Here is an 18,012-nt window from a genome sequence, read left to right as displayed (position 1 = left end):
TACAATTTGGTCAGAATCCGTAAAGGAGACAAATGGAAGACGGCATTTAACACTAGATTTGGTCACTAAGAGTATCTAGTAATGCCATTCGGATTGTGCAATGCACCAGCAGTATTTCAGCACTTTAACTAAATCTTCAGAGACTATCTAAATCAATTTGTTATCATTTATCTCGACAACATTCTGATCTATTCCAAAACATTACAGGAACATGTACATCATGTAAGACTGGTACTTCAGAGGTTACGAGACAATTCCCTGTTCGCTAAATTGGAGAAATGTTCTTTTCATCAGAGTTCCTTTCCCTTTTTGGGTTATATCATTTCAGAATCCGGTTTTGAGATGGATCCTGCTAAACTTTCGGCTATCAAGGACTGGCCCAGACTAACTACTCTCATATCCCTGCAGAGGTTTCTTGGCTTTGCCAATTACTATAGAAAGTTTATTAAGAACTTTGCTGACATCATGTCTCCGCTCACTTCTCTTACTAAAGGGCAAAATTGTAAGAATGGGTCCACTTCGGCAGTACAGGCTTTTGAAATGCTAAAATAAGCATTTTCTTCAGCACCTCTTCTCAGTCATCCAATTCCTGATCTCCAGTTTATTTTGGAGGTTGACGCTTCTTCTATAGCAGCTGGAGCTGTTCTCTCCCAACGTGATCCGTCTACCAGCAAGATACATCCTGTGGCGTTCTTTTCGAAAAAATTAAATCCTGCCGAGTTAAATTATGATGTGGGCAATAAGGAGCTTTTGGCTATAAAATTAGCTCTGGAGGAATGGAGGCATTGGTTAGAGGGTACCAGTCAACCTTTTTTCATTCTGACAGATCATAAGAATCTTTTATACCTCCATACAGCTACTCGTCTCAATCCTCGTCAGGCTCGGTGGGCCTTGTTCTTCTCCAGGTTTAATTTTGTACTTTCCTATGTTCCTGGTTCAAAAAATTCCAAGGCAGATGCTTTATCTAGGCAGTTCCAATCTTCTGAGCCTTCTCCTTTGGATTCTGAACCTATACTACGTCCAGTCAAAGTTTTGGCTCAAGTATCCTCTTTTCCAGTACAGGCTTTACATGCTGCTCAAGTCCGGGTACCATCTTCTTGCAAACTACCTTCTGGTATCCTGTATGTACCCAAAGGATTAAGTCTTAAGCTTCTACGTTGGGCTCACGACAACATTTCAGCAGGTCATCCTGGAGTAACCAATACTTTGTGGAAACTGAAGCAGCATGTTTGGTGGTCCACTATGAGGAGGGATGTTAAGGATTATATTGCTGCTTGTGGTTCTTGTGCTTCGAACAATCAATCTTCTCATCGACCGTTTGGTCTATTACACCCTCTTCCTATTCCTCATTACCCTTGGTCTCCCTTATCCATGGACTTTGTTACAGATCTTCCTGTTTCTGCTGGAAATACGACCATTTGGGTAGTGGTGGATGGGTTCTCCAAGTCTGCTCACTTCATACCTCTTCCAGGCTTGCCTTCAGCTCAAAGACTTTCTGAACTCTTTGTTCTACATATATCTCGTTTACATGGTTTTCCCACTGACTTAGTCTCTGATCGCGGAGTTCAAATTGTTTCCAGGTTTTGGAGGTCTTTTTGTAAGCACTTCGGAATCAACATATCTCTTTCTACTGCACATCATCCTCAATCCAACGGACAGACTGAGCGTGTAAATCAAGCCTTAGAATCTTTTCTTAGACATTATGTAGACCATCACCACTCCAACTGGTCTGTTATTGCCTTTGGCGGAATTAGCTCACAACTCACGCTATAACGCCTCATTACAGACCTCTCCCTTTAAGGCAGCTTATGGATTTGAACCTAGAACCTTTCCTATGATTACCAGTTCTACTGAAGTCCCTGGAGCAGATCGTATTGTGAAAAATCTCAGTAACCACTGGCAACTCATTTGTCAATCTACTTTCCTCTTCCTTAAAGGGACAGTCAAGTCCAAAAAAAACTTTAATGTTTTAAATAGGGTATGCAATTTTAAACAACTTCCCAATTTACTTTTATCACCAATTTTGCTTTGTTCTCTTGGTATTCTTAGTTGGAAGCTAAAACTAGGCGGTTCATATGCTAATTTCTTAGACCTTGAAGACTGCCTCTAATCTGAATACATTTTGACCACTAGAGGGCATTAGTTCACATGTTTCATATAGATAACATTGAGCTCAGCACGTAAAGTAACCTAGGACTGAGCACTGATTGGCTAAACTGCATGTCTGTCAAAAGAACTGAAATAAGGGGGCAGTCAGCAGAAGCTTAGATACAAGATAATTACAGAGGTAAAATGTGTATTATAACTGTGTTGGTTATGCACAACTGGGGAATGGGTAATAAAGGGATTATCATTCTTTTTAAACAACAAAAATTCTGGTGTTGACTGTCCCTTTAAGACACAAGAGATAAGCTGATCACAGAAGGTGTAAGGCTCCTTTACTTCGTACTGGAGACAGAGTATTTTTATCCACCAGATTCATACGTCTAAAACAATCTTGTACTAAGTTGGGTCCTAAGTACATTGGAACTTTTCGAATTGTTTCTAAAGTTTGTTCTTCTGCATACCGCCTGGCTTTACCCAAGACTCAAGATCCATCCAGTGTTTCATGTCTCCTTACTCAAGCCAGTCATCTACAACCGGTGCTCTATCAAGAGTAAACCACCTCCTCCACTTTCCATAGAGGGAACTTCTGAGTTTGAAGTCAGTCAGATTTTGGATTCCAAGCTACGGGGCAATCGGCTGTACTACTTGGTCCATTGGAAAGGCTATCCTATCTCTGAATGATCTTGGGAACCAGCCTCTCATGTTCATGCTCCAGCTCTTATCAAGTCTTTTCACAAGAAATACCCTGCCAGGCCTGGTCGGATCCCCCGGAGGGGTCCTTGAAGGGGCACTGTCATGCTCGGCCGCTGGGAAGCTCCAGCTGTCCTCTCTGTGTGCTTGATTGACAGGTAGTCTGAGCCGCCCCTTCCTGATGATGTCACTACCAGGCTTTTTATTCTGGGCTTCCTGTTTCTTCAGTGCCGTTTTGTTTGTTACTCTTTGTGGCTCCTGTGAGGACTTCGCTGTGGAATCTCTCTAACTTCCAAACTCTGCAAAGACTGACTATCCTGGTTAATCCTCTAATTTCCTGATAACCTGTTGCCGAACATTGCAAGTACTATTTATTCTGTGAATCTCTCAATCTGCTTGTTTACCTGTGGCCTAAACTCTGCAAATACTGTTTACTCAGTGTAAACCTTCAAACTGCTTGATATCCTGTTGCCAAACATTGCAAAGACTGTTTATTCTGTGAAACTCTCAAACTGCATGACAACCTGTTGCCAATCCCTGCAAGTACTGATTAATCTGTATTAACCCTCAAACTACCTGTTATCCTGTTATCTAACTCTGCATGTACTGACTATTCAGTATAAACCTACAAACTGCCTGATAACATGTTGCCAAACTCTTCAAGGACTGACTACACAGTATTAATCCTCAAACTGCCTGATAACAAGTTACTTACTCCTGCATTATTAACTGTTTCTTGTTTACCCTTCCTCTGAGTATAAGTGACTATCCCTGCTCTCCTGATTCTGTGGAAGACTTTTCCTGAAACCAGTTCCTTACTCAGAAGTCTATTTGGCTGATATCTTGAATTACTTTGGACTCAGGCTAACCCTGCTCCATATCGTGAGTACATTGTTTTTTTAGAGGTTGTTGTGGGGTCACGTCCTGGATTAAACTCAGAGTGCAAGGGTGTTTAAGTTCGCCCTAGCATTTGGGTCTTCTGGACTTTTCCTAACCTGACAGGTATGATGATCTTGTCTGGATGTCCAGTTTCCAACCTTGGCCAGACCTTCTGTCTCAAGGGCCGTATTTCCATCAGGATCTTAAATCGCTAAATTTGAAGGTATGGAAATTGAACGCTTAGTCATAGAGGTTTCTCTGACTCAGTGATTAATACTATTCTACAGGCTCCTAAGTCTGTTTCAAGGAAGATTTATTATCGGGTTTGGAAAACCTATAGTTCATGGTGTTGTTATAAAATCTCTTGGCATTCTTTTAGACTTTAGACTCTTTGGTTTTGAAGGCTTTGCGGGCTCCTCCTTTTGAGCCTATGAATTCTTTGGATCTTAAACTACTTTCTTGGAAAGTGTTGTTCCTTTTGGCAATTTCTTCTGCTAGAAGAGTTTCTGAATTGTCTGCTCTCTCTTGTGAGTCTCCTTTTCTGATTTTCCATAAAGATAAAGTTAATTTGCGGACTTGTTTTAAATTTCTTTCCAAGGTTGTGAATTCTTACATTGGTAAGGAAATTGTTGTTCCTTCTTTGTGTCCTAATACTAAGAATGCTCTTGAAAGATCTTTACATACGTTGGATGTTGTAAGAGCTTTGAACTACTATGTCGAAGCTACTAAGGATTTTCAGAAAGACTTCTAGTCTATTGGGGGTTTTTCTGGTTCCAGGAAAGGTCAGAAATCCTCTGCCGTATTTTTTGTGGCATCTTGGTTAAAGCTTTTGATTTCACAAGGCTTATTTGGAGGCGGGACAGTCTCCGCCTCAGAATTAAAGCTCATTCTACTACTATCAGTCACCACTTCTTGGGCTTTTTTGCATACATTTACTAAATTTTACCATTTTTATGTATTTGCTTCTTCTGAACCAGTCTTTGGTAGCAAAGTTCTTCAGGCAGCTGTCTGTTTGTTTGATTCTCCTATTTAAAGATTTCAAGAAGAAAAAAAAACAAACCTTAAATCATAAGATTTATATTTCTCAGCAAAATAGCTGTTATTTCTCTTGTAAGGTGTATCCAGTCCACGAATTCATCCATTACTTGTGGGATATTCTCCTTCCCAACAGGAAGCTGCAAGAGGATCACCCACAGCAGAGCTGTCTATATAGCTCCTCCCCTAACTGCCACCTCCCAGTCATTCTCTTGCAGCTCTCGACAAGGGAAGCAGCTAGAGAGATGTGGTGCATTAATGTAGTTTATCTTCAATCAAAAGTTTATTATTTTCAAATGGTACCGGAGTTGTATTATTTTAGCCTCAGGCAGAAAGTTGAAGAAGAGTCTGCCTGTGGTTTTTGATGATCTTAGCAGCTTGTAACTAAGATCCACTGCTGTTCTCTCACAACTGAAGAGATGGGGAATAGCGTGCAGGGTCTCCTGCTCTGAGGTATGTGCAGTTTTAAATTTTTCTAGAGATAAGCTAGAAAATGCTGACAATACCGGATTTATTTAAGGTAAACCTGATTACAGTGATTTAATAATGACTGGTATCATGCTTGCTGTAAAGGGTAATATTTTTGTTATTTACTCCCATTACTGAATAGATATAACGTTTGCTTGAGGTATATAAACGTTTATTACATATTGGTGATGAAACTTTATTCTGGGGCCCAGTTTTTCCACATGGCTGACTAGATTTTGCCTAGGGAGGGGCCTATTTTCACAGTAGTTTTTGCAGCTTGAGACATCCAGCTTCCCTGAAGGAGTCCCCTGAACATATAGGACCTCTCTAAAGGGTTTTTGTGCCTTCCCAAGTCGTATGGGCAGGTAGGAGCCACAGTAGAGCTGTGGCAGTTGGTTGTGACTGTTTAAAAACGTTTATCGCTGTTTTGCAGTTTCTGTGATTGTTTTTTTCTCTTAAAGGCACAGTACCGTTTTTATTTCTTTCATGTAATTAACAAGAGTCCATGAGCTAGTGACGTATGGGATATACATTCCTACCAGGAGGGGCAAAGTTTCCCAAACCTTAAAATGCCTATAAATACACCCCTCACCACACCCACAAATCAGTTTTACAAACTTTGCCTCCAAGGGAGGTGGTGAAGTAAGTTTGTGCTAGATTCTACGTTGATATGCGCTCCGCAGCAAGTTGGAGCCCGGTTTTCCTCTCAGCGTGCAGTGAATGTCAGAGGGATGTGAAGAGAGTATTGCCTATTGAATGCAGTGATCTCCTTCTACGGGGTCTATTTCATAAGGTTCTCTGTTATCGGTCGTAGAGATTCATCTCTTACCTCCCTTTTCAGATCGACGATATACTCTTATATTTACCATTACCTCTACTGATTCTCGTTTCAGTACTGGTTTGGCTTTCTACAAACATGTAGATGAGTGTCCTGGGGTAAGTAAGTCTTATTTTCTGTGACACTCTAAGCTATGGTTGGGCACTTTATTTATAAAGTTCTAAATATATGTATTCAAACATTTATTTGCCTTGACTCAGAATGTTCAACTTTCCTTATTTTCAGACAGTCAGTTTCATATTTGGGATTATGCATTCAATTATCATATTTTTCTTACCTCAAAAATTTGACTTTTTTCCCTGTGGGCTGTTAGGCTCGCGGGGGCTGAAAATGCTTCATTTTATTGCGTCATTCTTGGCGCGGACTTTTTTGGCGCAAAAATTCTTTTCCGTTTCCGGCGTCATACGTGTCGCCGGAAGTTGCGTCATTTTTTGACGTTATTTTGCGCCAAAAATGTTGGCGTTCCGGATGTGGCGTCATTTTTGGCGCCAAAAGCATTTAGGCGCCAAATAATGTGGGCGTCTTATTTGGCGCTAAAAAATATGGGCGTCGCTTTTGTCTCCACATTATTTCAGTCTCATTTTTCATTTGCTTCTGGTTGCTAGAAGCTTGATATTTGGCATTTTTTCCCATTCCTGAAACTGTCTAAGGAATTTGATCTATTTTGCTTTATATGTTGTTTTTTCTCTTACATATTGCAAGATGTCTCACGTTGCATCTGAGCCAGAAGATACTACAGGAAAACCACTGCCTGCTGGATCTACCAAAGCTAAGTGTATCTGCTGTAAACTTTTGGTAGCTATTCCTCCAGCTGTTGTTTGTAATAATTGTCATGACAAACTTGTTAAAGCAGATAATATTTCCTTTAGTGATGTACCATTGCCTGTTGCAGTTCCCTCAACATCTAAGGTGCAGAATGTTCCTGATAACATAAGAGATTTTGTTTCTGAATCCATAAAGAAGGCTTTGTCTTATTTCTCCTTCTAGTAAACGTAAAAAGTCTTTTAAATCTTCTCTCTCTACAGATGAATTTTTAAATGAACACCATCATTCTGATTCTTTGGACTCTTCTGGTTCAGAGGATTCTATCTCAGAGATTGATGCTGATAAATCTTCATATTTATTTAAGATGGAATTTATTCGCTCTTTACTTAAAGAAGTACTAATTGCTTTAGAAATAGAGGATTCTAGTCCTCTTGATACTAATTCTATAAGTTTGGATAAGGTTTTTAAAGCTCCTGCGGTTATTCCAGAAGTCTTTCCTGTTCCTAATGCTATTTCTGCAGTAATTTCCAAGGAATGGGATAAATTGGGTAATTCATTTACTCCTTCTAAACGTTTTAAGCAATTATATCCTGTTCCGCCTGACAGGTTAGAATTTTGGGACAAAATCCCTAAAGTTGATGGGGCTATTTCTACCCTTGCTAAACGTACTACCATTCCTACGTCAGATGGTACCTCGTTTAAGGATCCATTAGATAGAAAAATTGAATCTTTTCTAAGAAAAGCTTATCTATGTTCAGGTAATCTTCTTAGACCTGCTATATCATTGGCTGATGTTGCTGCAGCTTCAACTTTTTGGTTGGAAACTCTAGCGCAACAAGTAACAAATCGTGATTCTCATGATATTATTATTCTTCTCCAGCATGCTCATAATTTTATCTGTGATGCCATTTTTGATATTATTAGAGTTGATGTTAGGTTTATGTCTCTGGCTATCTTAGCCAGAAGAGCTTTATGGCTTAAGACCTGGAATGCTGATATGGCTTCTAAATCAACTCTACTTTCCATTTCTTTCCAGGGAAACAAATTATTTGGTTCTCAGTTGGATTCTATTATTTCAACTGTCACTGGTGGGAAAGGAACTTTTTTACCACAGGATAAAAAATCTAAAGGTAAAAACAGGGCTAACAATCGTTTTCGTTCCTTTCGTTTCAACAAAGAACAAAAGCCTGATCCTTCGTCCTCAGGAGCAGTTTCAGTTTGGAAACCATCTCCAGTCTGGAATAAATCCAAGCCTGCTAGAAAGGCAAAGCCTGCTTCTAAGTTCACATGAAGGTACGGCCCTCATTCCAGTTCAGCTGGTAGGGGGCAGGTTACGTTTTTTCAAAGAAATTTGGATCAATTCTGTTCACAATCTTTGGATTCAGAACATTGTTTCAGAAGGGTACAGAATTGGTTTCAAGATGAGACCTCCTGCAAAGAGATTTTTTCTTTCCCGTGTCCCAGTAAATCCAGTGAAAGCTCAAGCATTTCTGAATTGTGTTTTAGATCTAGAGTTGGCTGGAGTAATTATGCCAGTTCCAGTTCCGGAACAGGGGATGGGGTTTTATTCAAATCTCTTCATTGTACCAAAGAAGGAGAATTCCTTCAGACCAGTTCTGGATCTAAAATTATTGAATCGTTATGTAAGGATACCAACGTTCAAGATGGTAACTGTAAGGACTATATTGCCTTTTGTTCAGCAAGGGAATTATATGTCCACAATAGATTTACAGGATGCATATCTGCATATTCCGATTCATCCAGATCATTATCAGTTCCTGAGATTCTCTTTTCTAGACAAGCATTACCAATTTGTGGCTCTACCGTTTGGCCTTGCTACAGCTCCAAGAATTTTCACATAGATTCTCGGTGCCCTTCTGTCTGTAATCAGAGAACAGGGTATTGTGGTATTTCCTTATTTGGACGATATCTTGGTACTTGCTCAGTCTTTACATTTAGCAGAGTCTCATACGAATCGACTTGTGTTGTTTCTTCAAGATCATGGTTGGAGGATCAATTTACCAAAAAGTTCTTTGATTCCTCAAACAAGGGTAACCTTTCTGGGTTTCCAGATAGATTCAGTGTCCATGACTCTGTCTTTAACAGACAAGAGACGTCTAAAATTGATTACAGCCTGTCGAAACCTTCAGTCTTAATCATTCCCTTCGGTAGCCTTATGCATGGAAATTCTAGGTCTTATGACTGCTGCATCGGACGCGATCCCCTTTGCTCGTTTTCACATGCGACCTCTTCAGCTCTGTATGCTGAACCAATGGTGCAGGGATTACACGAAGATATATCAATTAATATCTTTAAAACCGATTGTTCGACACTCTCTAACGTGGTGGACAGATCACCTTCGTTTAATTCAGGGGGCTTCTTTTGTTCTTCCGACCTGGACTGTAATTTCAACAGATGCAAGTCTCACAGGTTGGGGAGCTGTGTGGGGATCTCTGACGGCACAAGGAGTTTGGGAATCTCAGGAGGTGAGATTACCGATCAATATCTTGGAACTCCGTGCAGTTTTCAGAGCTCTTCAGTTTTGGCCTCTTCTGAAGAGAGAATCGTTCATTTGTTTTCAGACAGACAATGTCACAACTGTGGCATACATCAATCATCAAGGAGGGACTCACAGTCCTCTGGCTATGAAAGAAGTATCTCGAATTTTGGTTTGGGCGGAATCCAGCTCCTGTCTAATCTCTGCGGTTCATATCCCAGGTGTAGACAATTGGGAAGCGGATTATCTCAGTCGCCAAACGTTGCATCCGGGCGAATGGTCTCTTCACCCAGAGGTATTTCTTCAGATTGTTCAAATGTGGGGGCTCCCAGAGATAGATCTGATGGCCTCTCATCTAAACAAGAAACTTCCCAGGTATCTGTCCAGATCCCGGGATCCTCAGGCGGAGGCAGTGGATGCATTATCACTTCCTTGGAAGTATCATCCTGCCTATATCTTTCCGCCTCTAGTTCTTCTTCCAAGAGTAATCTCCAAGATTCTGAGGGAATGCTCGTTTGTTCTGCTAATAGCTCCGGCATGGCCTCACAGGTTTTGGTATGCGGATCTTGTCCGGATGGCATCTTGCCAACCATGGACTCTTCCGTTAAGACCAGACCTTCTGTCGCAAGGTCCTTTTTTCCATCCGGATCTGAAATCCTTAAATTTAAAGGTATGGAGATTGAACGCTTGATTCTTGGTCAAAGAGGTTTCTCTGACTCCGTGATTAATACTATGTTACAGGCTCGTAAATCTGTATCTCGAGAGATATATTATAGAGTCTGGAAGACTTATATTTCTTGGTGTCTTTCTCATCATTTTTCTTGGCATTCTTTTAGAATACCGAGAATTTTACAGTTTCTTCAGGATGGTTTAGATAAGGGTTTGTCCGCAAGTTCTTTGAAAGGACAAATCTCCGCTCTTTCTGTTCTTTTTCACAGAAAGATTGCTATTCTTCCTGATATTCATTGTTTTGTACAAGCTTTGGTTCGTATAAAACCTGTCATTAAGTCAATTTCTCCTCCTTGGAGTTTGAATTTGGTTCTGGGAGCTCTTCAAGCTCCTCCGTTTGAACCTATGCATTCATTGGACATTAAATTACTTTCTTGGAAAGTTTTGTTCCTTTTGGCCATCTCTTCTGCTAGAAGAGTTTCTGAATTATCTGCTCTTTCTTGTGAGTCTCCTTTTCTGATTTTTCATCAGGATAAGGCGGTGTTGCGAACTTCTTTTGAATTTTTACCTAAAGTTGTGAATTCCAACAACATTAGTAGAGAAATTGTGGTTCCTTCATTATGTCCTAATCCTAAGAATTCTAAGGAGAAATCGTTGCATTCTTTGGATGTTGTTAGAGCTTTGAAATATTATGTTGAAGCTACGAAATCTTTCCGTAAGACTTCTAGTCTATTTGTTATCTTTTCCGGTTCTAGGAAAGGCCAGAAAGCTTCTGCCATTTCTTTGGCATCTTGGTTGAAATCTTTAATTCATCTTGCCTATGTTGAGTCGGGTAAAATTCCGCCTCAGAGAATTACAGCTCATTCTACTAGGTCAGTATCTACTTCCTGGGCGTTTAGGAATGAAGCTTCGGTTGACCAGATCTGCAAAGCAGCAACTTGGTCCTCTTTGCATACTTTTACTAAATTCTACCATTTTGATGTATTTTCTTCTTCTGAAGCAGTTTTTGGTAGAAAAGTTCTTCAGGCAGCGGTTTCAGTTTGAATCTTCTGCTTATGTTTTTTGTTAAACTTTATTTTGGGTGTGGATTATTTTCAGCAGGAATTGGCTGTCTTTATTTTATCCCTCCCTCTCTAGTGACTCTTGTGTGGAAAGATCCACATCTTGGGTAGTCATTATCCCATACGTCACTAGCTCATGGACTCTTGTTAATTACATGAAAGAAAACATAATTTATGTAAGAACTTACCTGATAAATTCATTTCTTTCATATTAACAAGAGTCCATGAGGCCCACCCTTTTTTGTGGTGGTTATGATTTTTTTGTATAAAGCACAATTATTCCAATTCCTTATTTTATATGCTTCGCACTTTTTTTCTTATCACCCCACTTCTTGGCTATTCGTTAAACTGATTTGTGGGTGTGGTGAGGGGTGTATTTATAGGCATTTTAAGGTTTGGGAAACTTTGCCCCTCCTGGTAGGAATGTATATCCCATACGTCACTAGCTCATGGACTCTTGTTAATATGAAAGAAATGAATTTATCAGGTAAGTTCTTACATAAATTATGTTTTTTTGCTTGTTCAGTTATTAAAGTGTTTTCCAAGCTTGCTGATCTCATTACTAGTCTGTTTAAACATGTCTGACTTAGAGGAAACTCATTGTTCATTATGTTTAGAAGCCATTGTGGAACCCCCTCTTAGAATGTGTACCAAATGCACTGATTTTACTATAGATTACAAAGGCCATATTTTGGCTCTAAAAAATTTATCACCAGAAAAAATTGACAAGGAGGAAGTTTTGCCGTCTAACTCTCCCCACGTGTCAGATCCTATAAATTCCGCTCAGGGGACGCCAAGTACATCTAGCGCGCCCATTGCGTATACCTTGCAAGACATGGTGGCAGTTATGAATCATACCCTTACAGAGGTATTATCTAAACTGCCAGGATTGCAAGGAAAGCGAGACAGCTCTGGGACTAGAACAAATACAGAGCTCTCTGACGCTTTAGTGGCTATGTCTGATACACCCTCACAATGTACTGAAGCTGAAGCAGGGGAGCTTCAATCTGTGGGTGATTTTTCTGACTCAGGGAAGATACTTCAACCTGATTCTGATATGTCTACATTTAAATTTAAGCTTGAGCACCTCCGCGTATTGCTCAGGGAGGTCTTAGCAACTCTGGATGACTGTGACACTATTGTAGTCCCAGAGAAATTATGTAGATTGGATAAATACTATGCAGTACCTACTTACACTGATTTTTTTCCAATCCCTAAAAGGTTTTCTGAAATTATTACTAAGGAATGGGATAGACCAGGTGTATGTTCTCTCCCCCTCCTGTTTTTAAAAAGATTTTTCCTATAGACGCTGCTACACGGGACTTATGGCAGACGGTCCCTAAGGTGGAGGGAGCAGTTTCTACTCTAGCTAAGCGTACCACTATACCTGTCGAGGACAGTTGTGCTTTTCTAGATCCAATGGATAAAAAAATTAGAGGGTTACCTTAAGAAAATGTTTTATTCAACAAGGTTTTATTCTCCAGCCTCTTGCATGCATTGCCTCAGTCACTGCTGCTGCGGCTTTCTGGTTTGAGTCTCTAGAGGAGGCTCTACAGGTTGAAACCCCGTTGGAAGATATTATGGACAAGCTTAAGGCTCTTAAGCTAGCCAATTCATTTGTTTCTGACGCCGTTGTTCATTTAACCAAACTAACGGCTAAAAATTCAGGTTTTGCTATTCAGGCGTGTAGGGCGCTATGGCTTAAATCCTGGTCAGCTGACGTGACTTCAGAGTCTAAACTTCTCAACATTCCCTTCAAAGGACAGACCCTATTCGGGCCTGGACTGAAGGAGATCATTTCTGACATCAATGGAGGAAAAGGTCACGCCCTTCCTCAAGATAGGTCCAACAAATTAAGGACCAAACAGTCTAGTTTTCGGCCCTTTCGAAACTTCAAGAGTGGCGCAGCTTCAACTTCCTCTAACACAAAACAAGAGGGAACTTTTGCACAGTCTAAGCCAGTCTGGAGACCTAACCAGGCTTGGAACAAGGGGAAACCGGCCAAAAAGCCTGCTGCTGCCTCTAAGACAGCATGAAGGAGCAGCCCCCGATCTGGAAACTGATCTAGTAGTGGGCAGACTCTCTCTTCGCCCAGGCTTGGGCAAGAGATGTCCAGGATCCCTGGGCATTGGAAATTGTGTCCAAGGGTTATCTTCTGGAATTCAAAACCTCTCCCCCAAGAGGGAGATTTCATCTCTCACTTTTATCTGCAAACCAGATAAAGAGAGAGGCATTCTTACATTGTGTTCAAGACCTCCTAGTTATGGGAGTGATCCACCCAGTTCCGCAGCAGGGACAGGGCTTCTATTCAAATCTGTTTGTAGTTCCCAAAAAAGATGGAGACTATTCGAACAATCCTTCCTATGATCCAGGAGGGTCAATATATGACTACCGTAGACTTAAAGGATGCTTATCTTCACATCCCGATACACAGAGATCATCATCGTTTTCTCAGGTTTGCCTTTCTAGACAGGCAATACCAGTTTGTGGCTCTTCCCTTCGGGTTGGCCACGGCACCAAGAATCTTTACAAAGGTTCTAGGGTTCCTTCTAGCGGTCCTAAGGCCGCGGGGTATAGCAGTAGCCCCTTACTTAGACGACTTTTCAAATTGCCAGGTCCCACACGGACATTGTTCTGGCATGTCTGAGGTCCCATGGGTGGAAGGTGAACGAAGGAAAGAGTTCTCTATCACCTCTAACAAAAGTTTCATTCCTAGGGACTCTGATAGATTCGGTAGAAATGAAGATTTACCTAACGAAGGCCAGATTGTAAAAACTTCTAGACTCTTGCCGTGTTCTTTATTCCACTTCTCGTCCTTCAGTGGCTCAGTGTATGGAAGTAATCGGTTTAATGGTAGCGGCAATGGACATAGTACCGTTTGCCCGCCTACATCTCAGACCGCTGCAACTTTGCATGCTCAGTCAGTGGAATGGGGATTACAGATTTGTCCCCTCTACTAAATCTGGATCAAGAAACCAGGGATTCTCTTCTCTGGTGGCTATCTCGGGTCCATCTGTCCAAGGGGATGAGCTTCCGCAGGCCAGATTGGACTATAGTAACGACAGGTGCCAGCCTTCTGGGCTGGGGTGCAGTCTGGAACTCCCTGAAGGCTCAGGGCTCGTGGACTAAGAGCGATATTCAATGCTCTTCAGGCTTGGCCTCAGCTAGCTGCGGTCAGGTTCATAAGATTTCAGTCGGACAACATCACGACTGTAGCCTATATCAACCATCATGGGGGAACAAGGAGCCCCCTGGCAATGTTGGAGGTTTCAAAGATAATTCTATGGGCAGAGGTTCATTCTTGCCATCTCTCAGCTATCCATATCCCAGGAGTAGAGAACTGGGAGGCGGATTTTCTAAGTCGGCAGACTTTTCATCCAGGGGAGTGGGAGCTCCATCCGGAGGTATTTGCCCAGCTGATTCAACTATGGGGCAAACCAGAACTGGATCTCATGGCGTCTCGTCAGAACGCCAAACTTCCTTGTTACGGGTCCAGGTCAAGGGATCCCCAGGCAGCGCTGATAGATGCTCTAGCAGCGCCCTGGTCCTTCAGCCTGGCATATATGTTTCCACCGTTTCCTCTGCTCCCTCGGCTGATTGCCAAGATCAAGCAGGAGAGAGCTTCGGTGATTTTGATAGCTCCTGCGTGGCCACGCAGGACTTGTTATGCAGATCTGGTGGACATGTCATCCTTTCCACCTTGGACTCTGCCGCTGAGGCAGGACCTTCTACTTCAAGGTCCCTTCAAACATCCAAATCTAGTTTCTCTGCGTCTGACTGCTTGGAGATTGAACGCTTAATTCAGGCTCGAAAGCCTGTCACCAGGAAAATCTATCATAAGATATGGTGTAAATATCTTCATTGGTGTGAATCCAAGGGTTACTCATGGAGTAAAGTCAGGATTCCCAGGATATTGTCTTTTCTCCAAGAAGGATTGGAGAAGGGTTTGTCAGCTAGTTCCTTAAAGGGACAGATTTCTGCTCTGTCTATTCTTTTGCACAAGCGTCTGGCAGATGTTCCAGACGTTCAGGCATTTTGTCAGGCTTTAGTTAGAATCAAGCCTGTGTTTAAACCTGTTGCTCCGCCATGGAGTTTAAATTTAGTTCTTAAAGTTCTTCAAGGGGTTCCGTTTGAACCTCTGCATTCCATAGATATCAAGCTTTTATCTTGGAAAGTTCTGTTTTTGGTAGCTATCTCTTCGGCTCGAAGAGTTTCAGAGTTATCTGCCTTGCAGTGTGATTCCCCTTATCTGATCTTCCATGCAGATAAGGTAGTTTTGCGTACCAAACCTGGGTTTCTTCCTAAGGTGGTATCTAATAAGAATATCAATCAGGAGATTGTTGTTCCGTCACTGTGTCCTAATCCTTCTTCAAAGAAGGAACGTCTATTACACAATATTGACGTGGTTCGTGCTTAAAAGTTATATTTACAAGCTACTAAAGATTTTCGTGAAACATCTGCATTGTTTGTTGTCTACTCTGGACAGAGGAGAGGCCTAACGGCTTCAGCAACTGCTCTTTCTTTTTTGGTTAAGAAGTATAATCCGCTTAGCTTATGAGACTGCTGGCCAGCAGCCTCCTGAAAGAATTACAGCTCATTCCACTAGAGCGCGGTGGCTTCCACATGGGCTTTTAAAAATGAGGCTTCTGTGGAACAGATTTGTAAGGCAGCGACTTGGTCTTCACTTCATACTTTTTCCAAATTCTACAAATTTGATACTTTTGTTTTTTCGGAGGCTGTTTTTGGGAGAAAGGTCTTACAGGCAGTGGTGCCTTCCGTTTAAGCGCCTGCCGTGTCCTATAGCTTTGGTATTGGTATCCCACAAGTAATGGATTAATCCGTGGACTGGATACACCTTACAAGAGAAAACAAAATTTATGCTTACCTGATAAATTTATTTCTCTTGTGGTGTATCCAGTCCACGGCCCGCCCTGTCATTTTAAGGCAGGTGTTTTTAAATTTTTAAACTACAGTCATCACTACACCCTATAGTTTCTCCTTTCTCTTGCTTGTCTTCGGTCGAATGACTGGGAGGTGGCAGTTAGGGGAGGAGCTATATAGACAGCTCTGCTGTGGGTGATCCTCTTGCAGCTTCCTGTTGGGAAGGAGAATATCCCACAAGTAATGGATGAATCCGTGGACTGGATACACCACAAGAGAAATAAATTTATCAGGTAAGCATAAATTTTGTTTTTATCCCTCCCTTTCTAGTAACTCTTCTGTGGTCTCCCACATCTTGGGTATTTCTATCCCATACGTCACTAGCTCATGGACTCTTGCCAATTACATGAAAGAAAACATAATTTATGTAAGAACTTACCTGATAAATTAATTTATTTCATATTGGCAAGAGTCCATGAGACCCACCCTTTTTTATGGTGGGTTTTTTTTTGTATTAAAGCACAATTCTATTTCCAGTTGCTCCTTTTTGTATGCTTTTTTTTTTTCTACTTATTTTTATCACCTCACTACTTGGCTATTTGTTAAACTGAATTGTTTGTGTGGTGGGAGGTGTATTTATAAGCATTTTGAGGTTTGGGAAACTTTGCCCCTCCTGGTAGGATTGTATATCCCATATGTCACTAGCTCATGGACTCTTGCCAATATGAAAGAAATGAATTTATCAGGTAAGTTCTTACATAAATTATGTTTTTATTTATTATTTTACCATGGACATGTAATATCAGATTGTGTGCCATTCTATCAATAGCGCTCCACTTGTAATCTGAGCCTATATGTTTTAAAAAAATAAATAAAAAAAAAATCCCTCACCTTCCAGAAAATTACACTTCTCTAGGTAATTTCCTTTTATTCCTTATTGTATTTCTTTATATTGAGAGTTCTAAGTGATCGATAAACTAACATTTAAAATAAATTAAGCAATCCTTTCTAACGATTTTACATTTTGTGTTGTGTTTTTTTGTTTTGGGGGGGGGGGGGGGTCTTTTATTTTCTTTTTTTTTCTTTTTTTTTATAATCTATGATTGACTTTGTCACACAAGCCTTTTACTCATTTATTTATTCTCCGATAGCGTTGACCTGACCAGTGATGATGTGCTTGTAGTTAAATCTGTTCCAGTAGCTAATACATCAACAGTGACACAAGAAGACGAGAGTCGCTTTTCTTTCGTTACATGGAATATAGATGGACTTGATCAGTCAAACCTTTCAGAAAGAGCCAGAGGTGTTTGTTCTTATTTAGCTCTGTAAGTATATCACTACATCTATATTCTTAGTATGTTTGTGTGTGTGGTATATGATTCACAATATGTATTCCAATAGTAGTTGAGGACATGTTTCTTGGAAGGTTAACGTAAACACATCAAAATTGCATTGTTTTCTTCCAAGATCTTTATTTGTATTAATCCTTTGTTGCCAGAAAGGCTTGCCGTTTGTTGCATTGCAAAATGATGCTATAATTATTTGGTTGTCAAAAGGATAATATAGAGATTACATAGTTATCAGTTACATTCATTTTAAAATAAGAAAAACAATTGTTATAGAATCTTCATCTTCATTTACAATCAGATGCTCTTTTTAGCATTATAATTGTCACCATGGCTAGAGACATTAAAGGGACATGAAACGCAACTTTTTTTTCTTGCATGAATCTGATACAGCATAACATTTAAAAAAAAAAAAAAAAAAAAACTTTTCAGTTCTGTTATCAAATTTGTTTTATTCTCTTGTTCTTCTTTGACAAAGGAGCACTACTGGGAGCTAGCTGAACACATTGGGTGCACCAATGAAAAGAGGCATCACATGCATCCACCAATCAACAGATAGCTACCAGCAGTGTATTGCTGCTCTTGAGCATACCTAGTTATGCATTTAAACAAAGGATACCAAGAGAACAAAGCAAATTGGATAATAGAAGTAAATTGGGAAAGTTGTTTAAAATTGTATGATCTATTGGAGTCATGAAAGAGAAAAATTCTGGGTTTCATGCCCCTTAAGATTTCTTGTAGCCTCATACACAACAAATGGATGCTTATAGCATTTAA

The 18,012-nt window shown here is 40.6% G+C and overlaps 1 protein-coding gene across 1 annotated transcript in view; it reads left to right on the top strand.

The window, feature by feature from the left end:
• The window catches only part of TDP2 (tyrosyl-DNA phosphodiesterase 2), a 194,408-nt gene that overhangs the window by 71,376 nt on the left and 105,020 nt on the right, over positions 1 to 18,012 (top strand). Inside the window, exon 3 of the mRNA XM_053714804.1 lies at positions 17,041 to 17,214. Within this exon, the coding sequence (XP_053570779.1) occupies positions 17,041 to 17,214 (174 nt within the window). The remainder of the gene's footprint in view (positions 1 to 17,040; positions 17,215 to 18,012) is intronic.

This window comes from Bombina bombina, chromosome 5 (assembly GCF_027579735.1).
Source record: "Bombina bombina isolate aBomBom1 chromosome 5, aBomBom1.pri, whole genome shotgun sequence".
Classification (NCBI taxonomy): domain Eukaryota; kingdom Metazoa; phylum Chordata; class Amphibia; order Anura; family Bombinatoridae; genus Bombina; species Bombina bombina.
The sequence above is the reverse complement of the archived record's forward strand: the minus strand, read 5'-3'. Positions and strand labels throughout refer to the sequence as shown.